The sequence below is a fragment of the Sus scrofa genome, chromosome 4, assembly GCF_054392235.1.
Source record: "Sus scrofa isolate SSC_HxYL_T2T_F1_AM1 chromosome 4, Sscrofa_HxYL_maternal_Yorkshire_Landrace_v2.0, whole genome shotgun sequence".
NCBI classification, from domain to species: Eukaryota; Metazoa; Chordata; class Mammalia; order Artiodactyla; family Suidae; genus Sus; species Sus scrofa.
Window position 1 is genome coordinate 89,695,978 of NC_139386.1, and position 26,266 is coordinate 89,722,243.

The 26,266-nt window shown below is 45.4% G+C and overlaps 1 protein-coding gene and 1 non-coding gene across 4 annotated transcripts in view; both read left to right on the top strand.

The window, feature by feature from the left end:
• Window positions 1-25,429, top strand: part of RXRG (retinoid X receptor gamma) — a 124,823-nt gene extending 99,394 nt beyond the window's left edge. For 2 of the 3 annotated variants that reach the window (XM_013988076.3, XM_005655370.4), the window contains 8 exons: window positions 2,946-3,090; window positions 6,103-6,282; window positions 13,506-13,666; window positions 13,787-13,916; window positions 15,263-15,395; window positions 16,621-16,712; window positions 17,954-18,059; window positions 24,964-25,257. In XM_013988076.3, the coding sequence (XP_013843530.1) occupies window positions 2,946-3,090; window positions 6,103-6,282; window positions 13,506-13,666; window positions 13,787-13,916; window positions 15,263-15,395; window positions 16,621-16,712; window positions 17,954-18,059; window positions 24,964-25,111 (1,095 nt within the window). In that variant the 3' untranslated portion in view covers window positions 25,112-25,257. 3 annotated transcript variants of the gene reach the window in all.
• MIR9849 (microRNA mir-9849) lies at window positions 2,621-2,695 on the top strand. Its single transcript, NR_128543.1, is given in 1 exon segment — window positions 2,621-2,695. It is a non-coding gene; the product is annotated as a microRNA mir-9849 (primary transcript).
• Window positions 25,430-26,266: the final 837 nt, after the last annotated feature.

Consider the following 26,266-nt stretch of genomic DNA (forward strand, 5'->3'; position numbering starts at 1 on the left):
GTTGGAGGTAGTGGAGCTGGTTCTGCTGGAAGTGGGAGGGGGAAGGGAAGGTGGGGGGGTACCTCTTGAGCCCCAGGTGCCGGTACCCTCTTCCTCATCCTCATGACCTTTCTTATCCATCTGAGGATTTGGGGACAGAGTCATGAGCAGCTAGAGGCTCTTTTTTTTTGTGGGGTAGGGAGGCGTCTCATCTAAAATACTTCCATTTCATGGGGTGGCTCTAAGTGCTAGTAACTGTTTCCTTGAGGCACTCAGAATTCCTAGCATGTAGTAAAATGTTGGCTCATAATAAACTCAAAATCTGAATTAACCAGATTGTATTGGAATGATAACAGCTACATTTTATGGAACCTTTACCTGCGCCAATCATTGTGATGGGCATTTTATATTACTACCTCATCTAATCCTCTGGGAACTCTATAAATTAGGTATTACTATGTCCCTTTTACAGACAAGGAAACCAAGGGTCAGGAAAATAAGTATCATCTTTGAAGTCATGCATCCAAGCAGGGCAGCCTGGGAGTCAATCCCAGGCCTGTGTGACTCCGAGGCCTGTTTTCTCTGCAACACCAGTGATTCTTAACCCTGGTTGCCATTAGCACTACTTGGTAAACTTAAAGAGATGCCAATACCAATGGCCCTCGGACCACTTCTGGATGTGGGGCTTTGGAGTTAATTTTTTATTGAGAACCACTGTACTGCACCACCGGATTACGGAATACAAAATCTAGGGGTCTCGTCTGAGCCTTGTATAAAACAGAGGGAGCAGGAGGAGGAGAAGGAAGAAGAGGAGGGAGAATTCGCCCATCACATATGTGATTTCCTCCCTCATACTAATGAATTGTTAAAAATTCTAGTGACTTTGATTTCAGAGCAAGGCCCTGAAAGCTGTCTTTTCTTTTTGTGCATCCCTCACAGTGTTTAACCCGGAGCCTCTGCCCACCTCCTGTGCTCAATAAATATTTGCTTAGTGAATTAAAAAACTAGTAAATTTAGAAGGAACTTAACTCAGGCTCTGTTGTATTTTATGTTTCATTGATCATTCCCTCTGTCCCAGAGGCCTCAAATAGAGAAGAAAATCCTCCCTTTGGTTCAGTTTGGAAATTACAGTCACATTAGTTAGGCAATGCGATTCAAAATTCATATGGACCATGCAGAAGTCAGTGGACCTTCCCTTAAATCCCCAGATAATCACCAGGGGCCCTTACTGGGTATCTAAACACACTTTCAGCCTCACCTTTGTTGGAATTTACTTAGAAGTGTTCCTAGTTTTTGGGTATGATCTGACTGTTCAGTGAGATTGCAATCAATTTTGAGGAAAAAGAGACAGATCTAGTTTTTGTTTGTTGTTTTTTTGTTTTTTTAGGGCTGCACCCACAGCATATGGAAGTTCACAGGCTAGGGGTCAAATCAGAGCTGTAGCTGCCAGCCTACACCACAGCCACAGCAATGGGGGATCTGAGCCGTGTCTGTGACTTACACCACAGCTCACGGCAACACCGGATCCTTAACCCGCTGAGCAAGGCCAGGAATCGAACCTGCATCCTCATGGATACTAGTTGGGTTTGTTTCTGCTGTGCCATGACAGGAACTCCCCAGATCTAGATGTTATGTCTCCCTTCACAGCACCTAGAATGTTGACCTGTACCCATGGGTTCGGAAATGCTGCTGATTGGATGACTGGTTCATACTTATTTAACTTTTCTCTGATGAGTACAAAACACACAGTAGTGACTTCTCAGTCATCTCCCCAAGAGCACTGGGGGACATGGGGGTGATGGTGGTGAGGAGCTAATGTTAACTTGGGATAAGGGGTGAGGAAAGGAAGACATACAGGGTTCCTTTATTCAGCCATTCCATTCTACCAACTCCTCACCTCGTGCTGGGTTCACATCAGGCGCTGGGAAGACAAGGCAGACCATCTCTGGCTCTGAGGATTTTATATTTTCATGGGAAGATGTGTGCTCCTTACAGATAAGTTCCTAAGCAGGCTCTGCAAGATCTGGGGCTTTTAGCCCACTTTTTGCTGCTATCACAATGATTTAGACATTTGGCCTGGCACCTTCAGTAGGCGTATTGAGATGACCACCATAACCGGTCTTCTCTTCCATTTTACTGTGAACTCCTTCAGAGTGTGCATTTTATTTTATTTATTTATTTATTTATTTTTGTCTTTTTAGGGCTGCACCCGTGGCATATGGAGGTTCCCAGATTAGGGGTCTAATCGGAGCTGCAGCCGCTGGCCTATGCCAGAGCCACAGCAACTCGGGATCTGAGCCGCATCTGTGACCTACACCACAGCTCACAGCAACACCGGATCCTTAACCCACTGAGCAAGGCCAGGGATTGAACCTGCAACCTCATGATTCCTAGTCAGATTCATTAACCACTGAGCCATGATGGGAACCCCAAGAGTGTGCATTTTATTTACCTTTTTACCCCAGAGCCTGGCATGGTGAATGCTTGTGAATGTCTGTTGATTCACTAAATGAATGGATTTGCATATTTTTCTTGTGTCTTGGAGTCTAAGTCTTTTGCCTGAGGGCCATAGCTCCTCTTAGAGCCCTGCTGAATAGGCAGAAGGCAGTTAATAAAAAATTTAAAAATAAACCATGGACTTACCCTAAGTGTGCTGATCAGTGCGGATGTCTAGCTCAAATAGAACACATGAGTAAGATGAGTAAGAGCAAGAGTTCTGATGGAGATGGATTGTGATTTTCAGTTGAGGTTTTGGCATTCAGAGATGATTTAGTTCTTCTATGCTATGATTTTTCTCCCATAAACTCACATCCCTCCTAGGCAATTTTAGATACTCTGTACTTGGAAACTCCTTCTTGAAATAGAACCCACTTTTTTTTTCTTCTCAAGGATGGCCTTGTCGCTTTCTGCCTCAGGGATTGGATTTACCCTGGCTCTGTGTTTTATTGTGTTTTTTTCTCTTGCAGCTAAATGTGGTCAACAGTGTCAGCATTTCAGAGGACATCAAACCCTTACCGGGGCTTCCTGGCATTGGAAACATGAACTACCCGTCCACCAGCCCTGGATCTCTGGTTAAACACATCTGTGCCATCTGTGGGGACAGATCCTCAGGTATGTACAGAAGCAGACACCCCTCCAAGTGCCCCAGGAAATGGGGGTCCCAGAGAAGGCATTTTATCCTCTGCCCACTTGGCTCCTTTGCACCCAGTGGGAGAAACGGGGTCCTTTAGGGTGGCCCAGCTTGGAGCCCAGGCTATGAATTTCTGTCACTGCAGCTCAGTGAATTTACATCATGATTTCATTTTAGGGAATTAGATTTATAAGAAACATTTCAGAAGCCCCTCTCTGGAGTTACTTTGTTGCATGTATATCTGGGGTAGACAAACTGTTGTGAAGAGCAAGTATCTCAAGCTAGAATCTCTTCAATTAAAAAAAAAGTCTTTTTTTATTTTTTATTTTTAGGGCTACATCTGTGGTATATGGAGGTTCCCAGGCTAGGGGTCAAATCAGAGCTGAAGCTGCCAGCCTACACCACAGCCACAGCAATGCAGGAGCTGAGCTGTATCTGCAACCTACACCACAGCTCATGGCAACACTGAATCCTTAACCCACCGAGTGAGGCCAGGGATCGAACCCGCGTCCTCATGGATAGTAGTTGGGTTCGTTACAGTTGAGCCACAGCAGGAACTCCGCAAAATTCTATAAATCACATCCCAATGTAGGAAACATGGGAGAACTAGAAAAGTACCAGTGAAAACTAAAAAAGTTATCTGTAATGTCCCCAACAAAGATAAACTCTGAATTTTTTTTTTAAGAAAATTTCCTTCTATAACATTCGAGGTTTTTTAATATGTTTCCATGGGTGGAAATAAGTGTGTTTTCACTGATTTCATCTTCTTTGGCTCTTTTCCATTTTTTACCCAAATTATTTCTTTCCTGATTTATTACCCTACTTTTCTACCATTCCTGCCTCCCTTCCCTATCTTACCAATCTTGATGAAATTTGAATCTCTGAGTTGATAAATGAGTAGATGAGGAAGATTCTTTTCTACAGTCTATGATGGCTGACTGAATATTTCCTCATCTCTTACTGTCACCAAAGCCACTGCAAAATGTCACTCCATCAAAAGTTCCCAGTGCCTAGAACTTACTTAGCAACATGATTGGTGTTTGCTTGTTCTCAAAAAGTTTTTTTCAAATTCTGCAGACTTGGCCATTGCCATGGCAGCAGAATTCCAGCCACACCCAGATGGAGAGTTTTCTCTGCTCTGGTTTAGTTGAAAGTCAGGAGGTTCATTCATATATGGAAGAGCCATGGGGATGACACATTGGTCCCATGTTTTGTTGGTTTTTTTTTTTTTTTTGTCTTTTTGCCATTTCTTGGGCTGCTCCCGTCGCATATGGGAGGTTCCCAGGCTAGGGGTCTAATCAGAGCTGCAGCCGCCAGCCTACGCCAGAGCCACAGCAACGCGGGATCCGAGCCACGTCTGCGACCTATGCCACAGCTCACAGCAACGCCAGATCCTTAACCGACTGAGCAAGGGCAGGGATCGAACCTGCAACCTCATGGTTACTAGTCGGATTCGTTAACCACTGCGCCACGACGGGAACTCCCAGGTCCCATGTTTCTTAAAGACACATACTTCAGAGCTGGCAGCATTAGGGTCTTTAGGCCCAAGATAAAAATCCTGTTTGTTATTGCTGTGAGTTTAGTAAATTAGTATAATCAACTCTTAGGCATAGACTAACTTCATCAAGCAGGTTATCTCTAGCCACCATTGCATCTTACAGTGGCTTCCTCTGAAATGTAACCTGGGGTGCAGATATATACATTAGCTAGTTCTCAAGGACTTCAGATTCACTTCGCCATCAGCCTAAATACAACCAATTAGAAAGTCATGTCAGGGAGTTCCCATTATCGTGCAGTGGAAACAAATCCAACTAGTATCCATGAGGATGCAGGTTTGATCCCTCACTCAGTGGGTTGAGGATCTGGCATTGCCATGGGCTGTGCTGGAGGTCACAGATGTGGATTGGATCTGGCATTGCTGTGGCTGTGGCTTAGGCAGGCAGCTGTAGATCTGACTCAATCCCTAGCCTGGGAGCTTCCATATGTCACTGGTGCTACCTTAAAAAAAAAAAAAAAAAAAAAAAAAAAGAGGAAAAAGAGGAAGTCATGTCAGATGTCAGGTTTAGAGCTAAATGGCATCATATATCATACTCAGGGATCAAACATAAATATGTTTTGAACAATGTGTTTCATTCGATTTTTCAAGTCCCATAGTTCCAATCAATTGAGCATCGCTGCCTGATGTTGTAGTATTGCGAAGGCTTCTACTTAGAAATAGTATGGTAGCTTGTTTCTTGATGCCTGTGTGGGAATGGGTGTGGTGAGTCTCCTGACAACAAACTCGGCACCTCTGGCTGGGGTCCTTGAAAATTCCATGTGTGAAACAGGTAATAAGGGCAATGAAACATGTAACAGATTATGCTGGTTCAAGCAAAACCACCTTCCATCAGATCTTTACATCCCATCTCAAGATTACCTGTCATGGTATGCTGTAAAAATCATACACCACTTTATTTCTCCAATAGGCAATAACATTTGAAAAACTTATAACCCAGGTTCCTATTCATAGTTTATGATGAAAGATAATACTTTTAAGTGGGATTCCTAAGTCCTTGGGTTTCAATCATGGGGAAGTATGAGAGAAGCTGAGGTTCTTTTCCTGCTAGATAATACGTGACAAGCATAAATATTTTTATTTCTTATGTACACTGATGTCTTGAATGGACACAGGACATTTGGCTTAACTAAACACGAGTTTCCCTATTAAATAAACGTAAGCAAACTCTTAGGTCAGAACTTTTTAAATAATGCACTCTAGAATGATCGATTCCAGAGAATTGCTTCCAGGGGGAAGACACAGGAAGGGCACATTTTTGCTGCCTTTGTCTGGTTCCCGTGATCAAGCCTGCATTCTCTGCTAGTTATTCTTTGCTTTTGGTGCCATTGCCTTGGTGATGTGCCAGTTTCCCTGAGGGAAAGCCAAGGGGCTCTATTGCATGAAAGATCCTGATAAACACAAGAACAACTGACAGAATATCCTTTTCTGTGACCAGGAAAGCACTATGGTGTGTACAGTTGTGAAGGCTGCAAAGGGTTCTTCAAGAGAACCATAAGGAAGGACCTCATCTACACCTGTCGGGATAATAAAGACTGCCTCATTGACAAGCGCCAGCGCAACCGCTGCCAGTACTGTCGCTATCAGAAGTGCCTTGTCATGGGCATGAAGAGGGAAGGTGAGGTTCCCCTTTACCCCTTCTTCCGTGCAAGCGAGAGTGGTTTGCATAGAAATAGCAGAAACAGATGCAGGATGTAGGAAAGAGCCTGCTAGGCTGGTCTATGTGGGAAGACATTTCAAGGGCAGGCTGGAATGATTTGGGGTACCCTGATTTCTTGAGTATTGCAGTTGAATGTCTCCTGCTCTGGTAAATGTGTATCCCTGAGCAGAGACAGCAGGAGCATCTTCCTCCTCCATGTGTACCTACCCTCCCCTGGCGCTCAGAGGATGCTCCAAACCGGACCCTTCTTCTTCCTCTTCTTTTTTTTTTTTATTTTTTTTATTTTTTAATTTTTTTTTTTTTTTGTCTTTTTGCCATTTCTTGGGCCGCTCCCGCGGCACATGGAGGTTCCCAGGCTAGGGGTCGAATTGGAGCTGTAGCCACCAGCCTACGCCAGAGCCACAGCAACACAGGATCCGAGCCGTGTCTGCGACCTACACCACAGCTCACGGCAACGCCAGATCGTTAACCCACTGAGCAAGAGCAGGGATCGAACCTGCAACCTCATGGTTCCTAGTCGGATTCGTTAACCACTGCGCCACGACGGGAACTCCTCTTCTTCCTCTTCTAATAGCCGGTCAGCACGTTTCAGAGCTGAGGGCTTGGGGGCGCCAACATCAGGCTGACTTCTGGGCCGACTGACTTCTCCCCTCTAATCCTCACTCTGGGGAAGCCTGCTGGTTTGATTAATCTCTCTGGGCTTTTATAACCGTGGTCTGCCACAAATCCTCGGAGAATGGTGAATTCCTGAGTCTTTGCCATTGGCATTACCAACAATCAGATTTAACCTTCTCATTCCGAGAGATCACCATGGAATGTTTTTGAAATGTTATATCTTTCAGTTCACAGTGTGGGTTGGCTGGCAGAAAAAGAAATCTGGAAGTGCTTTAAATTGAATTGGTAATATTTGATAAAAATAAATACGTAAGTAAATTGTGTTGGGTGGTTAATTAGCTTGTGATGTCAAGCAGGTACAGGCTGGAGATGGTGAATCTTACTTGGATTGCAGAGTAAGGAGGTCCCGCCTCTCTCTCTAGGAAATGGGAGCCAGTTGTTTAGTCTGTACCAGGTGGCTCCTTATTCTTGAAGAGCTTCTTTTCTGTGAGGAGGGGCAAGACTGACTGAAAGGACCAATGAAGAAAAAAATCTGAGCCCCTTCTAGAGAGGATGCTACCAAGAAGGAAAAAAAAAATGATATTCTTAGTATGTGTGCGATGGAGGTGGTCCTTGGGAATAACTTAATAACCCTAACCATTTTAGAGCTGAGGAACCAGGCTTGGATTGGTGGATTCAGGTTTCCGAGGTCCCAAGGGGTAGGTGATGGACAGAGACCAGGACCTCTTACTCCCAGACAAGAGTTCATCTCGCATCTCTTCTGCCAGGATGTGAGAAGCTATGGAACTAAGGGTGGCATCTCCATTTGACAGGCCCCCAACCTCCAGCAGGCCCTCATTTTGATAGCTAACAGGAATCTCATATGGACTAACCCAAGTCTGCCCTTTCAGCCTGTTCATCGGTCCTCCCCATCTTAGGAAATGGCCATGTTTCGGTTGCTCTGACCTAAAACCATTTTTCAGTTGCTCTGACCAAAAAAGCATTGGGTGGACCCCTCTTTTTCTTTCATGTACAACATTCAATGGGTGAGGAAATCTTGTCTCTTTCCCAAAATATGCCCAGAATCCTTCCATCTCTCACTGCTTTTACTGCTGTTACCATAATACAAGCCACCAATAGAGATAACCTCCTAAAAAGTTTCCCCACTCTCATCTTTGTCTTCCTACCATCTTTCCTTAATGCAGCAACCAGAGTGGGGCTTTGATCAAGTGGGTCAGGTCAAGCCTTTCCTCCACCCAAACTCTCCAATGCCTTCTCTTCTTGCTCAGACAAAAAAAAAAGGCAAAATCCTGGTTATGACTTCAAGGTTATACGTGGTCTGGCTGGCCTGTGTCTCTCTGCTCCAGCCTTCCTAGTGTCTTTGCTGAGCCATCAGGGGTACTCTCACCTCAGGACCTTTGCACCTACTGTTCTGTCTGCTTGGACTGCCCTCTTCCTGGGTATTTGCGTGGCTCATTTCTTCTCCTCCTTCATACCTTTACCCGATTGTCAACCCTTTTTTTTTTTTTTTTGCTTTTTAAGGCCATGCTCGGGGCTTATGGAGGTTCTCAGGCTAGGGGTTGAATCAGAACTGCAGCTGCTGGCCTATGCCACAGCCACAGCAACACCAGATCTGAGCCACATCTGTGACCTACGCCACAGATCACGGCAATTCCGGATCCTTAACCCACTGAGCGAGGCCAGAGATTGAACCTGAGTCCTCACAGATGCTAGTTGGGTTCATTGCCACTGAGCCTTGATGGGAACTGCAATGATTGTCAATTTATTGATAAAGCTTTGCCTGGCACTGTCTCAGATTGCATCAACTACTCTGGAAAACTTCCCTGTCTCATTCCCACAGCACTTATCACTCTCTAGCATATTTTAAAATGTTGGCTACTGTCTGTCTTCCAGTATACCAGGGGTATTTTTCCTGCCTTTTTTTCTCCCACTGCCATGTCACCAGTGATTAGCACCTAGTAGACACTTAAAACATAAATAATTGTTGAAAGAATGGATGGATGGTTTAAATGAAATATTGGCTTCAGAAATTTTGCAAACTCAGGAGCTTCTAAAAATGCTTCATTCACTCACTCAGCCATTCATTCGTCAAGTATGAATTATGCCTATTGTATGCTTATGTCGTGCTTGCTGTAGACGGGGCAGCAGTCTTCTAGCCTGGAACCTGTGATGTGAAAATCAGCTGGTGGAGACTGTCTTCTCTTCACCAGGATAGAACTGATACTCTTTGGGGCTCCCACCACCATGATAGTCAAAACATAAAATTAATGACCCCCAAGTATGTCTCCCCTCAGCATGGAGCCTGATTGCTACAGATTAAGAGTCGCCTACTGCTTCACAATCCAATTCTGCCTCTCGAAACTCAACTTGAGGAGTTCCTATCATGGCTCAGTGGAAACGAATCTAACTAGCATCCATGAGCACTCAGGTTCAATCCCCGGCCTCGGTCAGAAGGTTAAAAGTCCGGCGTTGCAGTGAGCGGTGGTGTAGGTCATAGACCCTGCTCGGATCCTGAGTTGCTGTGGCTGTGGTGTAGGCTGGCAGCTACAGCTCCGATTGGACCCCTAGCCTGGGAACCTCCATGTGCTGTGGGTGTGGCCCTAAAAAGACAAAAACAAAACAAAACTCAACTCGAATATTTCCAGCTCAGGATCAGAGTGGTTCACAGTGCAAATGGTGGGAGGGGTGGTTCTCTCATTCTAAAAAGTTAGTCAAACAGGGTCATGTAGATTGTAAGAGGCTGGCAGGCCTTCTTTTTTTAATTTTAATTTTTAAATTTTTTATTAAAGTATATTGATTTACAAGGTTGTGCCACTTTTTTTTTTTTTTTTTGTCTTTTTTTGTCTTTTTTTGCCATTTCTTGGGCCGCTCCTACGGCATATGGAGGTTCCCAGGCTAGGGGTCTAATCAGAGCTGAAGCCTCTGGCCTACACCAGGACCACTGCAACGCGGGATCCGAGCCGCGTCTGCAACCTACACCACAGCTCATGGCAACGCCGGATTGTTAACCCACTGAGCAAGGGCAGGGACCGAACCCGCAACCTTATGGTTCCTAGTTGGATTCGTTAACCACTGCGCCACGACGGGAACTCCCCAATTTCTATTGTACAGCAGAGTGATTTGATCATACATATATACATTCTTTTTTTATATTATTTTCCATCATGGTCTATCCCAAGAGATTGGATGTAGTTCCCTGCACTGTGCTGTACAGTAGGACCTTCTGGGCATCCCTTCTTTTAAACCTAGTATTATTCTTTTTTTTTTTTTTTTTTTTTGCTTTTTAGGGTCTCACCCATGGTATATGGAAGTTCCCAGACTCAGGGTCAAGTCAGAGCTACAACTGCCGGCCTACAGCACAGCCACAGCAACACAGGATCCGAGCCCCGTCTTCGACCTACACCACAGCTCATAGCAACACCGGAACCCACTGAGCGAGGCCAGGGGTCGAACCCATGGATACTAGTCAGGTTCATTTCTGCTGCGCCACAATGGGAACTCCCTATTCTGATTATTTAATAGAAAATTGGGTCCAGTCTTGTCTCCTGCATTTAAAAGAATAATGTGAAGAAACAAGAGTGGTGGAAAGCTGAGTAATAAAGATTAGGAGGGGGTGGGGGGAAGGCCCATTGAGAAATTGCTGAAGAAATTGATTGATACCTCTTGCCCTGAGAAAGAGAAGGCAAAGAAATGAATCAATTCCTAGTCTCACTATAGGAAGGGTCGCTTGTAAAAGGTTATTGGACAGCCTTTCCTTCACCACTATCATTTCTGGCTTTGATTTACAGAATTTGGGGCTAAGTTTGGACACCTTCTTGAGGACAGGAATGGTAAAATCCCGGCACATGTAACTGAGTGATACTATGGAGTTTACGCTCTTACAGAGCTGGACAGATAGAAAGAGATAAAATTGGGATGGGGTCAGAATTCACCTGCCTGGGGCCAGGGTACATAATGAAGCTGGAACGGACTTTGCTATTCTCTGATGGAACATATTCATTTTCTGCAAAAAGAAACAGAGATTCTCAGAGGCTGGGGTCTTGCCTAAGCTTACACAGCAAGCTAATGCAGAGCTGCTGTAGGATGGGGACCCTCTCCCCTCCGGGCCATCAGATAATCCTTAGGGATTCTGGGGAAGTCTTTTTCCATGATTTTTGGTCATATAATGTGGTTGGGGTAGTTAGAGAATGGGTTATTTTTGAGACAATTTGTGGACAGCATTTGACCTGTGAGTTTATTAACCCAACCAGCCCAAAGCCTTGGAGGGGGTTAGAGGTGGGCTCAGGAGGCAGCCAGTCTGGGTCTCCATGCTGGCTTCACCATTTTCTAGCTCTGTGACCTTAGGCAAGTTACTTCACTTCTATGTGGTTCATAGTACTTCAGAAGTTTTTTGTGGTGGTTACACGAGGTATAATCTATGTAAAATGTTGAGCATAATTCTAACACAGAAAGCTCCATCAGTATTAGCTGTTTCCATATATCATGATAAATATATGTTGGATTAATGGACAAAATACTGTTGTCATCCTATTTGAGACTCCACCGTCCCCTGAATGTCCCCTGACGTCTGTAGAAGCAGTAGCTCAAAACGTCTGCCCTTTGGAAGATTTTCCCCAGCAACGACACCTCATTTATGACAATAAGATTTATGGCACAAAAAGAAGAAGTGACTAGCAAAGGATCACTCAATTAATGGCAAAATTGGAATTAGACTCTAATTCCCCAAGGCCAAGGTTATTTTCTTTGAAGCTTGAAGGTGATTTTCCTTGAGCGTTACAAATCTGTAGAAGAAATCAATTGAAGACCACAAAAGGAATTTAACTTAGTTTGCTTTTCCCCATCTCTTCAAATCAAGACAAATAGAAGCCCATTAACCTACCTTTAAAAAAACTAATATGAGAAGCATTCAACTTTAACTGGCAAATTCAACCGATAATAAAAACACATGTGAGAGTTTCTGTATGCTGTCAGTGAATGAAGACTAATGGACTGGACGGAAAGAAAGAATGAGGGAGGATGAGAAATAAGGAGAGCGAGGGAGAGGTCAAAAGAGGGGCTGGAGAGAGGACCAGAGCAGAGAAGAGGAGAAAAAGAGACCAAGGGGAGGGAAAATGCTAACTTTTTTCGAACTTTTAAATAATGACTTATGTAAACTTCACAAACCAATCTCAGTATGATAATCACCACTTTACATACAGGGAAAAAGGCTTCATAGGCTGAGTACTATGTCTGATGCGGGCCCACTTGGAGTAAGTTTTCTTTGACTCCAAGGTACATGTTTGTTCTATTTTCTCCTCTCTGTTCCCTTTCTCTTCTGATTCTTCTTTTTCTTATTCCCCTGCTCTAATCTTTCTCCCCTTTCTTTCTCCACTCCTTCCTTCCTCCCCTCCCTCCCTCCCAACCCCTAAATATCATTCTCATCAGGAGACTTCCTTGACTAGAGGCTGTGGCACGTCAGCCGTGTTTGTGCTGTCAGACCCTTCCCTGACCTACTTTGAGAGATCAATAATATCACTCGCGTGACAAACTAGATGTCCAGCATCCGGTCCCAGTTCATTCTGCAGCCTCTGTGGCTCCTTATGTCCTCAGAGAGTGGGAGGTGCCTGGGAGAGCAGACGATGGGGTGGAAGGGAGAGCAGAGGAGAGGTCAAAGTTGCTGATGGAGTGGCTGTCACTGAGGTCCAGGTTAGCCACCCACTTAGAGTGTAATTTTCTTGCTTCTTGGGATTAGAAAAATGGGTACTTGTATTGCATTCTGCTTCTTGACACTGAGAATAAGAAGATGGAAACTGGAACTTTCAGGAGGATGGAAACTAACCCAAGAGACTGCTCTCCCAGTGGAGAGGACAGAACTGGGGGAATGGGGTCTGCCTGACATCCTAATGCGCAGACCCAGAGGGTTCTTTGATGAAAACCCTAAGTTTTGAGAGGCTGAGGTAATTCCAGCCTACACCTTTGCCTGTATACCCTTCCCCACCCCCCAAGTCAGCTGCTGATTCTAAAATGTCATCCAGGTGACATTCCTCCACCCTTCTGCTTACTAAATACCCACACGGCTCCCTGAAGATCTTCCCTGACAAGTCAGATCAGGTGATGTTGTGTTCAGGCCGGTGCACTAGGGGCAGACCTAATGGGACGTGAATGCCAAGCTTGATGCATAGGATCTGACAGAGGGAGTTTTTAGAGTAATGTGCTTGCTGCTTAACTATTGCATGCTCACAGTTGAATAGAGGTAGCAGGTGGAGGAAGGATATGGGAGGAGGTAGTCAGTCGTTCATGAAAAGAAAGGGCAGAATCGGAGGTTATTAAAGCTTAAAATGCACACTTCTTCCAGTGGTCACCATAATGAACCGTGAAGAATATGGATAAAAACCCCATAGTCTGGCGCAGGCATAAGCAAATAGTCTGCTTTCTTGGTTTCATCTGTTACCATTACAACAGTCTGATTCATATATCATGATGATGTCCATTTTACAGATGGGGAAATAGAGGCTGAGGGAGGTAACTAACTTTCTCACTGTGGTCCTGGGCATATGGTAACATCTGTACCTCCTTGCCCCTGCCAGCTGTGCAAGAAGAAAGGCAGAGAAGCCGGGAGAGGGCTGAGAGTGAGGCCGAATGTGCCAGTAGTGGCCATGAAGATATGCCTGTGGAGAGGATTCTGGAAGCTGAACTTGCTGTTGAACCAAAGACGGAATCCTATGGTGACATGAACATGGAGAATTCGGTACGCATGTGGTCTTAGATCTCCATCTGACTTCCATTTCCTAGATGGGGTTGGAAACGAGGAAGGGGTATGTTTGAATCCCAGAATCTGTCCCTCAGAGTTACTTTGTTCCTTTTTCAGACGAATGACCCTGTCACCAACATATGCCACGCTGCTGATAAGCAGCTCTTTACTCTTGTTGAATGGGCCAAGCGTATTCCCCACTTCTCTGACCTCACCTTGGAGGACCAGGTCATTCTGCTCCGGGCAGGTAAGGAATATCAGGGATCATTTCTTTTTGGGACAAGGGCTTGGGCTGCCACTTTGAACTCACCCCGGGGATCTGAAAACAAGTAACCTAATGGCGCTGTAACACATCCGAGCTGTGTACCTTGTTGAGACAGGAGAACCCTATGCAAGATTGTTCTTTTTTATATTATTCGTAGGCTCTTAAATGTGGATAGCCCTCCCCTAAGCCTTTTGTTCCCCATGAAACCTTGTTTGTTAAATGGAGGAGTAAGACTCTTTTTTCCATGCAGATTTTTCCCAGGCCTTATCATTTGCATTTAATTTTCAAAGATAGCGCAGCCATTTTTATTGAAGACAATTTGAGGCCAAGCCTCATCATTCTTATGAAATCGGAAAATAGTGATATTCCCATTTCACAGGCGAAGTAAGGGAAACCTGGGATTTTTGCTCAGGCTTGTCCTAGACAGGTGCCAGGGTCCCTTCCTATTTTAAGATTCTATGTGCTGTCATCTCTCTTGCCTCCCGTTTCTGGAACACTCCGCAGTTGACATATGCCAAATCTGCTCTTTGTCACTGAGCCAGCAGGGAAATTTCACGAAGATTGGCCGAGCCCTGGGAGCCAGGCCACTCATTTCGCTCCTATTAGATAATGAGCGAGCCCTGAGTGTCGATGGAAAGCTGCATACCGGCCAGGGTGCTACTAGACGATGCCAAAGAAACAAAACTAAGCTGTCAGATCCTGGGGGCAGAGACTGCAGGGTGTGCTTGCTTTATCCACCATGACCGCTAACATAGTGACTATTACCTGTCAGGTGTTCAATCCATATTTGCTGACAGGTTGGGGAGAAAAGGAATCCTGTCCTCAAGCTCCCATTCTGGGCTGCGCTGGGGAGAATGGGGATGCATACAGCCACAAGTCGGGGGACCCAGTCTTATCCTCTGTCTCTGCATTAATTAGTGATGTTGTCTGGCGCAAGGTCCTGACCTCCCTAGGTGGTTTTTCTTTTTTGTTTTTTAGGGCTGAATCCACAGCATATGGAGGTTCCCAGGCTAGGGGTAGAATTGGATCTACAGCTGCTAGCCTACACTACAGCCACGGCAATGCAGGATCCAAGCCGTGTCTGCGACCTACACCACCGCTCATGGTAACACCAGATCCTTAAGCCACTGAGGGAGGCCAGGGATTGGAACCCTCATCCTCATGGATGCTAGTCGGGTTCGTTAACCACTGAGCCACAAAGGGAACTCCCTCCCTACATTTCTGATTCTGCTTTTCTTCCAAAGGGTAATAATACATGCCTTGGATGCTTATCAATGAAGCAAGAGTGTGGTCAGGGTTCCCTCAAGGCCTCCTTCTTATCCTTGCAGGGTGGAATGAATTGCTGATCGCCTCCTTTTCCCACCGATCGGTTTCTGTGCAGGACGGCATCCTCCTGGCCACGGGTTTACACGTCCACCGGAGCAGTGCCCACAGTGCTGGGGTTGGCTCCATCTTTGACAGGTGGCTCTCTTCTGCTGCCAGTGTTCGTGTGTGTGTGTGTGTGTGTCTGTGTGTCTGTGTGTCTGTGTGTCTGTGTGTGTGTATGTGCATACCTGTGAGCAGTGCTGGGATGTAGGATGGACACCTTAAGTAGCTGTACCTAGATGGAAGCAGAGCCCATGAAGCACATGAAGACAGAAACCTGGGGAATGAGAATGGGATTAAAGGAAATGTTGATCGAAGGGGATGGAGTCAGTCAGAGGCTGGCAGAGGAAAGAACCCGTTATCCCTGTGGGTTTCCAAGGAAGAGACTGGACGGTTGACATTATCCAGGAAGGTGAAGGTGGGGAGTTTGGAGCTGCTTAGCCAAGGGGGTCCGGGTGGGAATGAGGATTTAGGATCTGACTTTAGGAGTCTGAGAAGATGAGCCGAGGTTTTGGCTCGACTCAGCACCAGGATCTCTGGGGGAGGCCTGTGGCAGGAGCAGACCCAGCTCAGTCAGGCAGCGATGGCCTCAGTCTGGGACTCCGGGGTAGCCTTATATATGCAAAAGGCAAATCAAGCACAGTGATTTAAAGAGATGAATGAAATGAATAGAGATGAATGATGTAGGGTAGCAGGATGGAGAACTGGGAAGGGGAAGGTTGAAAATTGTCTTTCTGTCCAGTGCCAGGGCCCCATGGTCCCTTTCCAACACCATCATAAATGGTCTTCCAGGGCTCTGTGCTTGTTTTCCTAGGATGTCTCTGCTCCTTCCCTGCCTTTTCCCACAACTCGTTCCACACAGAGACCAACATGGTCTGCAGTTGACTCTACCCTCTTGATGATCCTGGAGATTTCTCCCCTGTCCCTGCCATCCTCTGCCGTGTTCTTCCAGACATGCCGTGCCCTTGCCCTGCTTCACCTGGTGCATTTCTACCAATTTCTAAACCCTCTAGGCTGCCTTACTAGCCCCCTTCCAAGTTCACTGCCTCTCCCTTGGTTGCTCCCTTGGCCTCTGATCAGGGCAGTTATTGGTTTGTGTTGCTGATTTGTATGTTTCTATGTCTGTTTCTTCAGTTAAACTCCTTGAGATGAGGGACTGCATCTTATTCATCCCTGTGCCCCAGTACCTTGTGCATCGTCTGGAAAGGAGGCGGCGGGGCGGGGGGGTGTTACATAGAAAATAGTGGTTGTATTCATTTTATCAGCCCTGGGCCTGGTACTGATGATTTTTTCATCACCTGCCATTGTTTCCCATGAGCAGAGTCCTGACTGAGCTGGTCTCCAAAATGAAAGACATGCAGATGGATAAGTCGGAGCTGGGGTGCCTGCGAGCCATCGTGCTATTTAACCCAGGTGACTACGTGGTGCTCAGCCCTCTCCACAGTCAGCCACCCCCACCCATTCTCTGATGTTTTCTGATCTTCTAATGCAGCCAATACAGAGAAAACACAGCCAGGAAGCCTGTCCTTGGGAGGACAGAGGGTCAACTCTTCATGGCCTCTGCTCCTAGAGCCATCTTGAAAAGTGCATCAAATGGGCGCGGTGTATGCATGTTTGGGGGCAAGTGGGGGAGACAGGAGATGCCAAAGGCCCCAGATGGTAGCGAAGGAGGTGGTAAAAAGTGGTCAGGCTCTGCATCTGTTTTTTAGGCAGCAGAGCCAATGGGATTTGCTGATGGATTACATAGAGGATGTGAAAGAGAGGCAATAAAAATAATTCCTAGAAGTTTTAGTTTTGTTTTCCTGAACAATTGGAAAAACAAAGTGTTCATTTACTGACAGGGGACTCTAAGGGTAGGTGGATAGGAACCAGGATTTTTGTCTTTGGACATTTGAATCTGAGATGGAGAGTAGTCACTCTTCCTGGCCAAGGGTGACTGTCCAGGAAGCAACTGTTTATGTGAGTCTGGAGTTCAGAGGAGAAGCAGGACCAGAGATAAATGTTTGAGAGCTGTCACCCTGCGCCTGGCATGCAAGGCTCTGAGATGGCGTGAGCTCATCCGGGGCATATGTAGCAGGAGAGCAGAGAAGGGGTCTGAGGGCTGGGCCCTGAGACACAGGGACCTTTAGAGGTTTGGGAGAAAAGTAAGAGCCAGCAAAGAAGCCTGAAACAGGGAAGAACCAGAGAGTGGTGTCCTGGGGGCCTGGGGAAGAAAAGCCTTTCAAGAAGGAGGAAGTGATTAGGTTTATCACGTACTGCTATGGGTCAGGAAAGATAACTACACAGAATTACCTAGTGATTGACACGCTTCACCTCCTGAATTAGGTAGTCAATTACCTATTGCAGGATGTGGCTCTGTCTGGTTTTTGTACCCCATCTCTTCACTCAGCCCATGCCTAGCACTTAGTCAGCACTCACACATGTGAAGGTACTATTTCTAGAATGGCCTGGATAAAAAAAAACTCTCTTCCTCAGAGTCAGCCTTGGGTACCTTTGCTCCAAGAGTGTATTGGGTGGATTGGACGCAGATAGGAGGGCTGGGGGCACATATATTTCGCAATGGCTCTCATCCACTGTGGGAGGTGTCCCGGCTTTGTAGAGGGGTGTCCAGTGGATGTGTGTAACCAGAGGTTAAATCAACCATTTTTTTTCAGATGCCAAGGGTCTGTCCAACCCCTCAGAGGTAGAGACTCTGCGAGAGAAGGTTTATGCCACCCTCGAGGCCTACACCAAGCAGAAGTATCCAGAACAACCGGGCAGGTGAGGAAATGCTGGGAATAATAGGAGCAACAGCAGTAGCGGGTCTGATTTGCCTGAATGAATGGTGACTAGGCAGATGTGGCCTAGGTTTTTTCAGATGTCATTTAATCTTCACAACAAGTTCAAAGCTACTCAAACAGTTGGCTTTGTGAAACTAGAGGTCTTGTCTCTCTGGCTCACCTACAGTTCACCACTCTGGCACCTGCAATTAACAAATAGTATTCATCACGGGAGTTCCTGTTGTGGTTCGTTACCATGGACCCGACTAGTAACCATGAGGATGCAGATTTGATCCCTGGCCTTGCCCAGTCGGCTAAGGATCTGGTGTTGCTATGAGTTGTAGTGTAGGTTAGCAGCTGTAGCTCCAATTCGACCCCTAGCCTGGGAACTTCTGTATGCAGCACATGTATTCCTAAAAAGAAAAAAGAAAAAAAAAAAAAAAACCCAAATCAAAAACAAATAGTATTCGTCTTTAAATGTGGAGTGAACATGCAAATGACCAAATGACTGTGGGAATCCTTATCCCTAGTTTTTGAAGAGGCGCCAAAGCTCAGAAAAGGTAAGGAGCTTGCCCAGAGTCACAGAGCTGGTACACGGATTGAGATGTGAATCCAAGCTTACTAGATCTCAAAGAGCTTGTACTTTTTTAGTGTGACTGCATTGCTTTCTGCTTTGTCCCCATGCAAGCCCTCCTGCAATAGAAATACAGGCTTTGGTCACCGGAAGAAGTGACCACTGGCCCTGAGGGTGCCATCTGCAGAGCCTCTGGCAAAGTGCTAGGTCTGGGCTCCTTATCTGAAAAAGAAGACATTGGTCAGAGGATGTCTGAGGCCATCTACCAGTTTTCCTCAGTCAATATAAAAAAAAAAAAAAGCAACCCTCAAATGTTTTCCCCAAAGCAGGGCTAAATAAAAGCTTTCATTTTCTACTAATGCTAGTTAAAAAGAGAGAATATGGGAGTTCCCATTGTGGCCCAGCAATAACAAACCCAGCTAGAACCCATGAGGACTTGGGTTCAATCCCTGGCCTCCATCAGTGGGTTAAGGACCCAGCATTGCTGTGAGCTGTGGTGTAGGTCTCAGATGTAGCGTGGATCCCACTTGCTGTGGCTATGGAATAGGGCAGCAGTTGCAGCTCCGATTTGACCCCTAGCCTGGGAACTTCCATATGCCATGGGTGTGGCCCTAAAAAAAAAAAAAAAAAAAAGAGAAAGAGAGAATATGATCCTTAAATTTCACAGAAAACTGATATGAAACTTGCAAAAAAAAAAACTGCTTTAAAGGCATTAGTTTGTTTTTATTTTTTTTATTTTTGTGTGTGTGTGTCTTTTTTATTACTCAAATGAATTTATCACATCTGTAGTTGTATAATGATCATAACAATCTGATTTCACAGGATTTCCATCCCATAACCCAAGCACATCCCCCCACCCCTCAAACTGTCTCCTCCAGAGACCATAAGTTTTTCAATGTCTGTGAGTTGGCATCTGTTCTGCAAAGAAGTTCAGTCTGTCCTTTTTTCAGATTCCACATGTCAGTGAAAGCATTTGATGTTGGTGTCTCATTGTATGGCTGACTTCACTTAGATGATAGTTTCTAGGTCCATCCATGTTGCAAAAAATGCTGGTATTTCGTTTATTTTAATGGCTGAGTAATATTCCATTGTGTATATGTTCCACATCTTCTTGATCCACTCCTCTGTCGTTGGACATTTAGGTTGTTTCCATGTCTTGGCTATTGCAAATAGTGCTGAAATGAACATTGGAGTACATGTGTCTTTGTGAGTTGTGGTTTTCTCTGGATAGATGCCCAAGAGTGGGATTGTTCCTCAGAAAACTAAAAACAGAACTACCGTTTGTTTTTAGAATTATATATGCTCCCTATTCTCATTGATGATTTTTATCCCTCCATGAAGTCTAATTTCCACTAGCCCATTTTTCCTGGACCATAAGCCGCTATCTATCCATTGGCCAGAAGCTCTGTTTTTTATCAGAGGCAATGACTACATCTGAGTGAATGGGGTTCAGCCCCTTGGTACGATAAATGTTCAGGCCTTGTGTGGTAGGGAGAGGAAGTTGTGACAACAGCTTCCCAGTGTCAGTAGTTAACACACCACAGGTTTCTTTCGTTCTCACAAATCAGTCCTGGGTCATCAATCTAGAGCAGTGACTCTCTTCCACACCATCACTCAGGGACCAGGCTCCTTCCTTCTTGTGGCTCCACCATGTCCCAAGCCACATTGTGTTTTGCATCCTGATGATGGAAGGGAAGCCGGGGGCATGGAGGTGAGATTATATGGGCAGCACCTAGATCTGGAAAGGGCCCCCTCCCTTGAGTCTCCTCCATTGGCTAAGACTTGGTCACGTGGACCAGCCAGCCAGCTGCAAAGGAGACTGGAGAATGTATGCTGCTGGATGCCAAGGAAGAAGGGGAGAATGGGTTTTGGTGGACACCAGCAGTCTCTCCTCCAGCTGTAGTGGGAGGGATTGAGAGAGCTTTACCTAACCTGCAGGGCCAGGCTGCCAGCATCAGCTCAGCCTCTGGCCAATGGGAGCTGACCCCAAGCCCTGTGCTGGATGATATCCACCGAGCCTCCCAGCTGTAAGGATAATTTACACCTGTTCTTTGTGTGTGCACATACTGTGTGCCAGGCATTAGGGCTAAGAAGGCTCATACTCATCTTTTTCCTGAAACTGGCTCTAGGTACTGCTGTTTATCTCTTAAAGAAACAAAACTCTCTCTTTTTTTTTTTCTCATTGTAAAAGCCAAGCATGCTTTGGCAGGAAATAAGGAAAATATTTTTTAAAAAATAAAATGAGTAATAAAAATTGATTGTAAATTTTGGAGGTATATTTCTTTATAGTACCTTTAAGTACATAGAAATATGTATTTAAATATGTATTTATAGATATGAAGCCATACAGGTTGGTGTATTTTTTCCCTCTGTTAGCTATTTTAGGCATTTTATCAGATGTTGAAAAGTATAAAATGCTTGTTTTCAAAGATCGCGTAGTATTTCACAGGGTGGAGGTATCCTAATGCATTTAGTCATTGCCCCGTGGTTGACATTTAGATTGTTTCTAATGAATATCACTTTAAAGACTGTGGAACTTGTCTGTTTTCCCAGGAAGGCGGCTGCCAGGGGTCTGGGCTGCCTCCAGGCATTAGGGAGAGATGCCAATACTGGTTGCCTGGCCTCAGGCAGAGCCTGGAAGTTCAGGGAGGGCTGCAGAGACTGGCCTCTGCATGACTCCTAGGTGTGTCCAGTACAGCCTGGACAGAGGGTGACCACCCTGAGGTTGAGCAGGTCCCTCAGGGATGTCACCTGGCTCAACCAGGCAGGCAAGTGTGCCGAAGGTGGTCATCTCTGGTTTGCAGAAAGTGGTTAAAGGAGTTGCAGGCACAAAGGGCCCGCCAAGGCCATTTTCTCAGTGGTGAAGGGCTGCCCCTCCGTGGAGACTTTTCAGAAGTGCACCTCCGGGGTGAGTGAGTGCTGCTTCCTCCAGTCAAAAAAGCAGAGATCAAACCCAGGAGGGGGCAGAGCTTGCGGCAACCTTCTCTCTCGGCCGAGGGGCGGGCAGAACAGGTGCTTTCACAGGCTTCGAGTCCCCCTCGCTGCCAACCCTGTGAATGAGGAATGTAGCAGCTCTGACTATTACTGGGTATGTTTATAGTCCTGACCTCAGCTTCTAAACCCGGGAAGGCCAGCAAAGAGTGGTGTTAGAGCATGGTTAGCTTTTTACACGTTGTAAAACTTTGGCCTTTCTGGAGTGAAAAAAATTCACCCTTGGAGCTCATCTCAGCCAAACTTCTCACTTTACAGAGAAGCCATTTCCTTTGCCTAAGTCTATAAAACTCTCACAGCAGAGTCACGATTAGGAGTTCAGTCTCCTGATTCTTTATCTAACAGCCTCTTCCCTGCACAGTGATACTATTCAGATGCACTCAGAGGCTTACATCAACATTTTTGAAGGTTTGTGTTGGCTTTGGTATAGACCTTTAATTTTTCCACGTAAGGAAGTAATTCTTACCTTTTTAGGTGGTGCCTCTTTCTTTCTTCCTTTCTTTCTTTCTTTCTTTCTTTCTTTCTTTCTTTCTTTCTTTCTTTCTTTCTTTCCTTTCTTTCTTTCTTTCTTTCTTTCTTTCTTTCTTTCTTTCTTTCTTTCATTCTTTCTTTCTTTTTGTCACATTTCTTTAAACCTTGGTGCAGTGTGAATATAGACCTATACCCATTCTCAAGGGGTATTAATAGTCCAATCTGAAAACTTTGCATGAAATAATGTCATGACATCCAATGAAGATCCAGCCCCACGGGGAGTTGCTGGTTTAAGGCCTTAGTAACTAGCAGGATTTCGGCTTTTGTACTTCTTATTGGAAGTTGTGAGTACAGTTGTTTGATTTCCAGTCATTATCATGAATAACATTAAAAATGATCTTCATTGGCAAAAAGGATTTTGAGAGAAGAAGAATCACAGAAACAGGTTGGAAATGTGGCAGATCGAGGTGCCTGAGTGTAGGTATGAAGCTGATTCCTTCACACACGAGTCTCTCTCCCTTTGGTGAGTCTCACAGCTAAACTAAGGTCCTTAGTTATAGAAGAGTGTGTGTGAGTGTGTATACACATGCATGTATGTGAGAGTGTGGGAGGGCAGGCGAGAATGGAGGAGGGGAGTGACTCAGCAGTAATGAACCTGACTAGTATCCACGAGGATTCAGGTTTGATCTCTGGCTTCACTCAGGGGTTAAGGATCCAGCCTTGTTGTGAGCTGTGATGTAGGTCACAGACACGGCTCAGATCCTGCATTGCTGTGGCAGTGGTGTAGGCCAGCAGCTGCAGCTCCAATTCGACCTCTGGCCTGGAAACTTCCATATGCTGCAGGTTCAGCCCTAAAAAAAAAAAAAAAAAAAAAAAAAAAAAAAAACAGAGAGAGAGAGAGCGGGAGAGAATAGAGGAGAATGTGTGTGTAAAACATACATGTGTGAACATGTGCAAGCTCATGTGTGAGGGTGGATAAGCGTGTGAATGAACTGTGTGCATGTGTGTGTATATGTGAGAGTGGTGAGGCTTGTGGGTACACAGGTGTGGGAGGCATGTGTGAGTGTGTGTGCATGCACTCGTGTGTTGGTATTATCTTCCCAACCAGATTGTGGGCACCTCAGGAATGGAGACTGCTATAATTTAAAGGTAAGAACATCCATGCTGCTGCAAATAGTGTTATTTCATTTTTTATGGTTGAGTAGTATTCCATTGCGTACATGTACCACATCTTTATCCGTTCAGCTGTCAATGGACATTTAGGTTGTTTCCATGTCTTGGCTATTATAAATAGAGCTTCCGTGAACACTGGGGTGTATATGTCTTTTCAGAGTAGAGTTTTCTTCAGACATATGCCCAGGAATAGATCATATGGTGGTTCGATTTTCTTTTCTTTCTTTCTTTTTTTTTTTTTTTAAGGAACCTCCATACTGTTCGCCATAGTGGCTAGAGAGTATCCTATTAAGTAAAGTAAGTCAGACAGAGAAAGACAAATATTATATGCTATCACTTAACATGTGGAATCTAAAAAGAAGCATACAAATGAACTTATTTACAAAACAGAAATAGATCGTCAGACATAGAAAACAAACTTATGGTTACCAAAGGGGAAAGGAGGAGGAGGGATAAATTAGGAGGTTGTGATTAACGAATACACACTACTACATATAAAAGAGGTAAACAAGGTCCTACTGTACAGCACAGAGAACTCTACTTAACATCGTGTAATAAACTATAACGGAAAAGAATCTAAAAATGAATATGTATAAATGCACATATGTATGTATAACCGAATCACTTCACTGTACACCTGAAACTAACATAAGATTGTAAATCAACTCTATTTCAATAAAATTTAAAAAAAAATAAAGTCACACTTCTCAGGCAAAAAACTAAATAAATAGAATTTAAAAATGAAGGTAAGCACAGACTAAGAAGCTGATGTACAAAATGCTTATAAACTGGCCACAGAAATGTGGTAACTGAGACACAGTGAGGTCTCATTGCTTAAAACAAGTGTGGTTCCTGTGGAGTTCCTGTTGGTGTTCAGCAGTAATGAATCCGACTAGTAACTATGAGGTTGCAGGTTTGATCCCTGGCCTTGCTCAGTGGGTTAAAGAACTGGCGTTGTCCTGAGCTGTGGTGTAGCTCGCAGATGCAGCTTGGATCCTGTGTTGCTCCGGCTGTGGCTGTTGCCGGCAGCAGTAGCTCTGATTCGACCCCTAGCCTGGGAACTTCCATATGCTGCAGGTGTGGCCTTAAAAAAGCAAAAAAAAAAAAAAAAAAAAAGTGTCTGTGGTGTGAGGAAAGCATGGTCTGGCAAGAAGGCAAGGAGATGAGAACTGCTGGTTCAAAATCAGGGGCTGGTCCTGGACCCCAGAACCTCCTGCAGTGCCTGGGGCATGGTGCATGAAGACCTTCATCCAGTGGATACATCTGTGGAGTCTTCACATCTGCTGTGCAGTGTGCTCTATTCTAAGGGCTTCAGCACATCTGCCCAGGAGCCCTTGGGCACAGGGCATGAAAGGAACACCAGCTGGTTAGGGTGGGAGATGCAAGTCAACATAAGCAGGCTTCCTCTCACCGACCACGAATGGAAGTGCAGAGGGCAATTCCGGGACACGGCCGCAGAATTCAAGAGCTTCCCAAGAGCTCGCAGCACCCACCTTCTACCTTTAGGAAACTGAAAAAGACCTCTAGCCTATTTCTGAAGCTTCCCAGGATTAGAGATGTTCCAGCTGTCTTAGTTTCCGCTTTGAGGCTCTTTCTTCTAATCAGAGATTGATCAAGAAGACCAAAGGATCCTGCAGGCAGCTGCCTCGTGCATGCCACCCCGCTCCCCTTCCTAATGTCTCCTGCTTCCCTGCAGGTTTGCCAAGCTGCTGCTGCGCCTCCCAGCCCTGCGCTCCATCGGCTTGAAGTGCCTGGAGCACCTTTTCTTCTTCAAGCTCATCGGGGACACGCCCATTGACACCTTCCTCATGGAGATGTTGGAGACCCCGCTGCAGATCACCTGAGCCCCACCAGCCACAGCCTCCCCACAGAGGACCAGCCTGGGCAGGTGTGTGTGGACCCCCATCCTGCACACGTTCCTCCACCTCCCACCCTGACCCCTTCCCATTCCCCAAACGTGATGCTTATAATAAAGAAATCTTTCTACATACACGACTTTTTATAGGTGGAGTTTTGTATAGATGTCAAAGGTGACCTTCTTTGCTATCTAAGGGACTGGGGAATCTTTCTGGAAGTTCTTGGGAAAACTAACCAAGCCTCTGTACATATAATTGGTTTAAATTATTTTTTCATTTGCCTTGGAAAGCCAGTGAACGAATAAAAGTAATATATATGTAATATTGGCACTGCTTGGACCGTGGGGTGAGTTATTGTGCTGCAGGACAGTTATATCAGATGTGGGAGGAAAGGTCTCAGGGGTTCAAGGTGGGGAATGAGGCTGGGGTCCTGAAACAATCACACAGTTAGGTACCCCAAGTCTAAGCTGGGCACAGCCTGCTTTGCCCCAGGGTCTCCCTTGGAGAAATGAGGAAGAAACCTTGTCTTTCAGAGTCAGTTTGGTTTTTTGGTTTTCGTCTGCCTTTTGCTTTTTTCCTCCCTAGAATAATGAGTACTAAGAGCCTTGTCTGATTGGGGGGTAATGGAGTATAAGGCCAAGAGGAGATGTTCTCTTGATGGGGGGAGATTTTTGGATCCTGGGAGTTGGTGGGAGGTGCTGGCAAAGGAAAGGATTTTCTGTCTTTAGCTAGCACCAGCAGCAAAAAGACCAGAGTGCGCCAAGTTTGTTTATCATCATTATGTAACTCTGCGAAACCTGTGCTTAAAATAGAAAGAGAGGAGTTCCTGCCGTGGTTCAGTGGGTTAAGCACCTCGTGTTGTCTTGGTGAGGATGCAGGTTCAATCCCTGGCCTCAGTGGGTTAAGGATCTGGCATTGCTGCAGGCTGTAGCTTGGGTTATAGATGCAGCTTGGATCTGGTGTTGCTATGGCTGTGGCATGGGCCAGCAGCAATAGCTCCAATTTGGCCCTTAGCCAGAGAACTTTCATATGCTGCACGTGTGGCCATAAAATAAAATAAAATTAAAAAGGAAACGAGAAAACCTCTTCTAGCTTTGAGCCCTACTGTCTGCTGGACAGTGAGCTCCTTGAGGGTGGAAACTA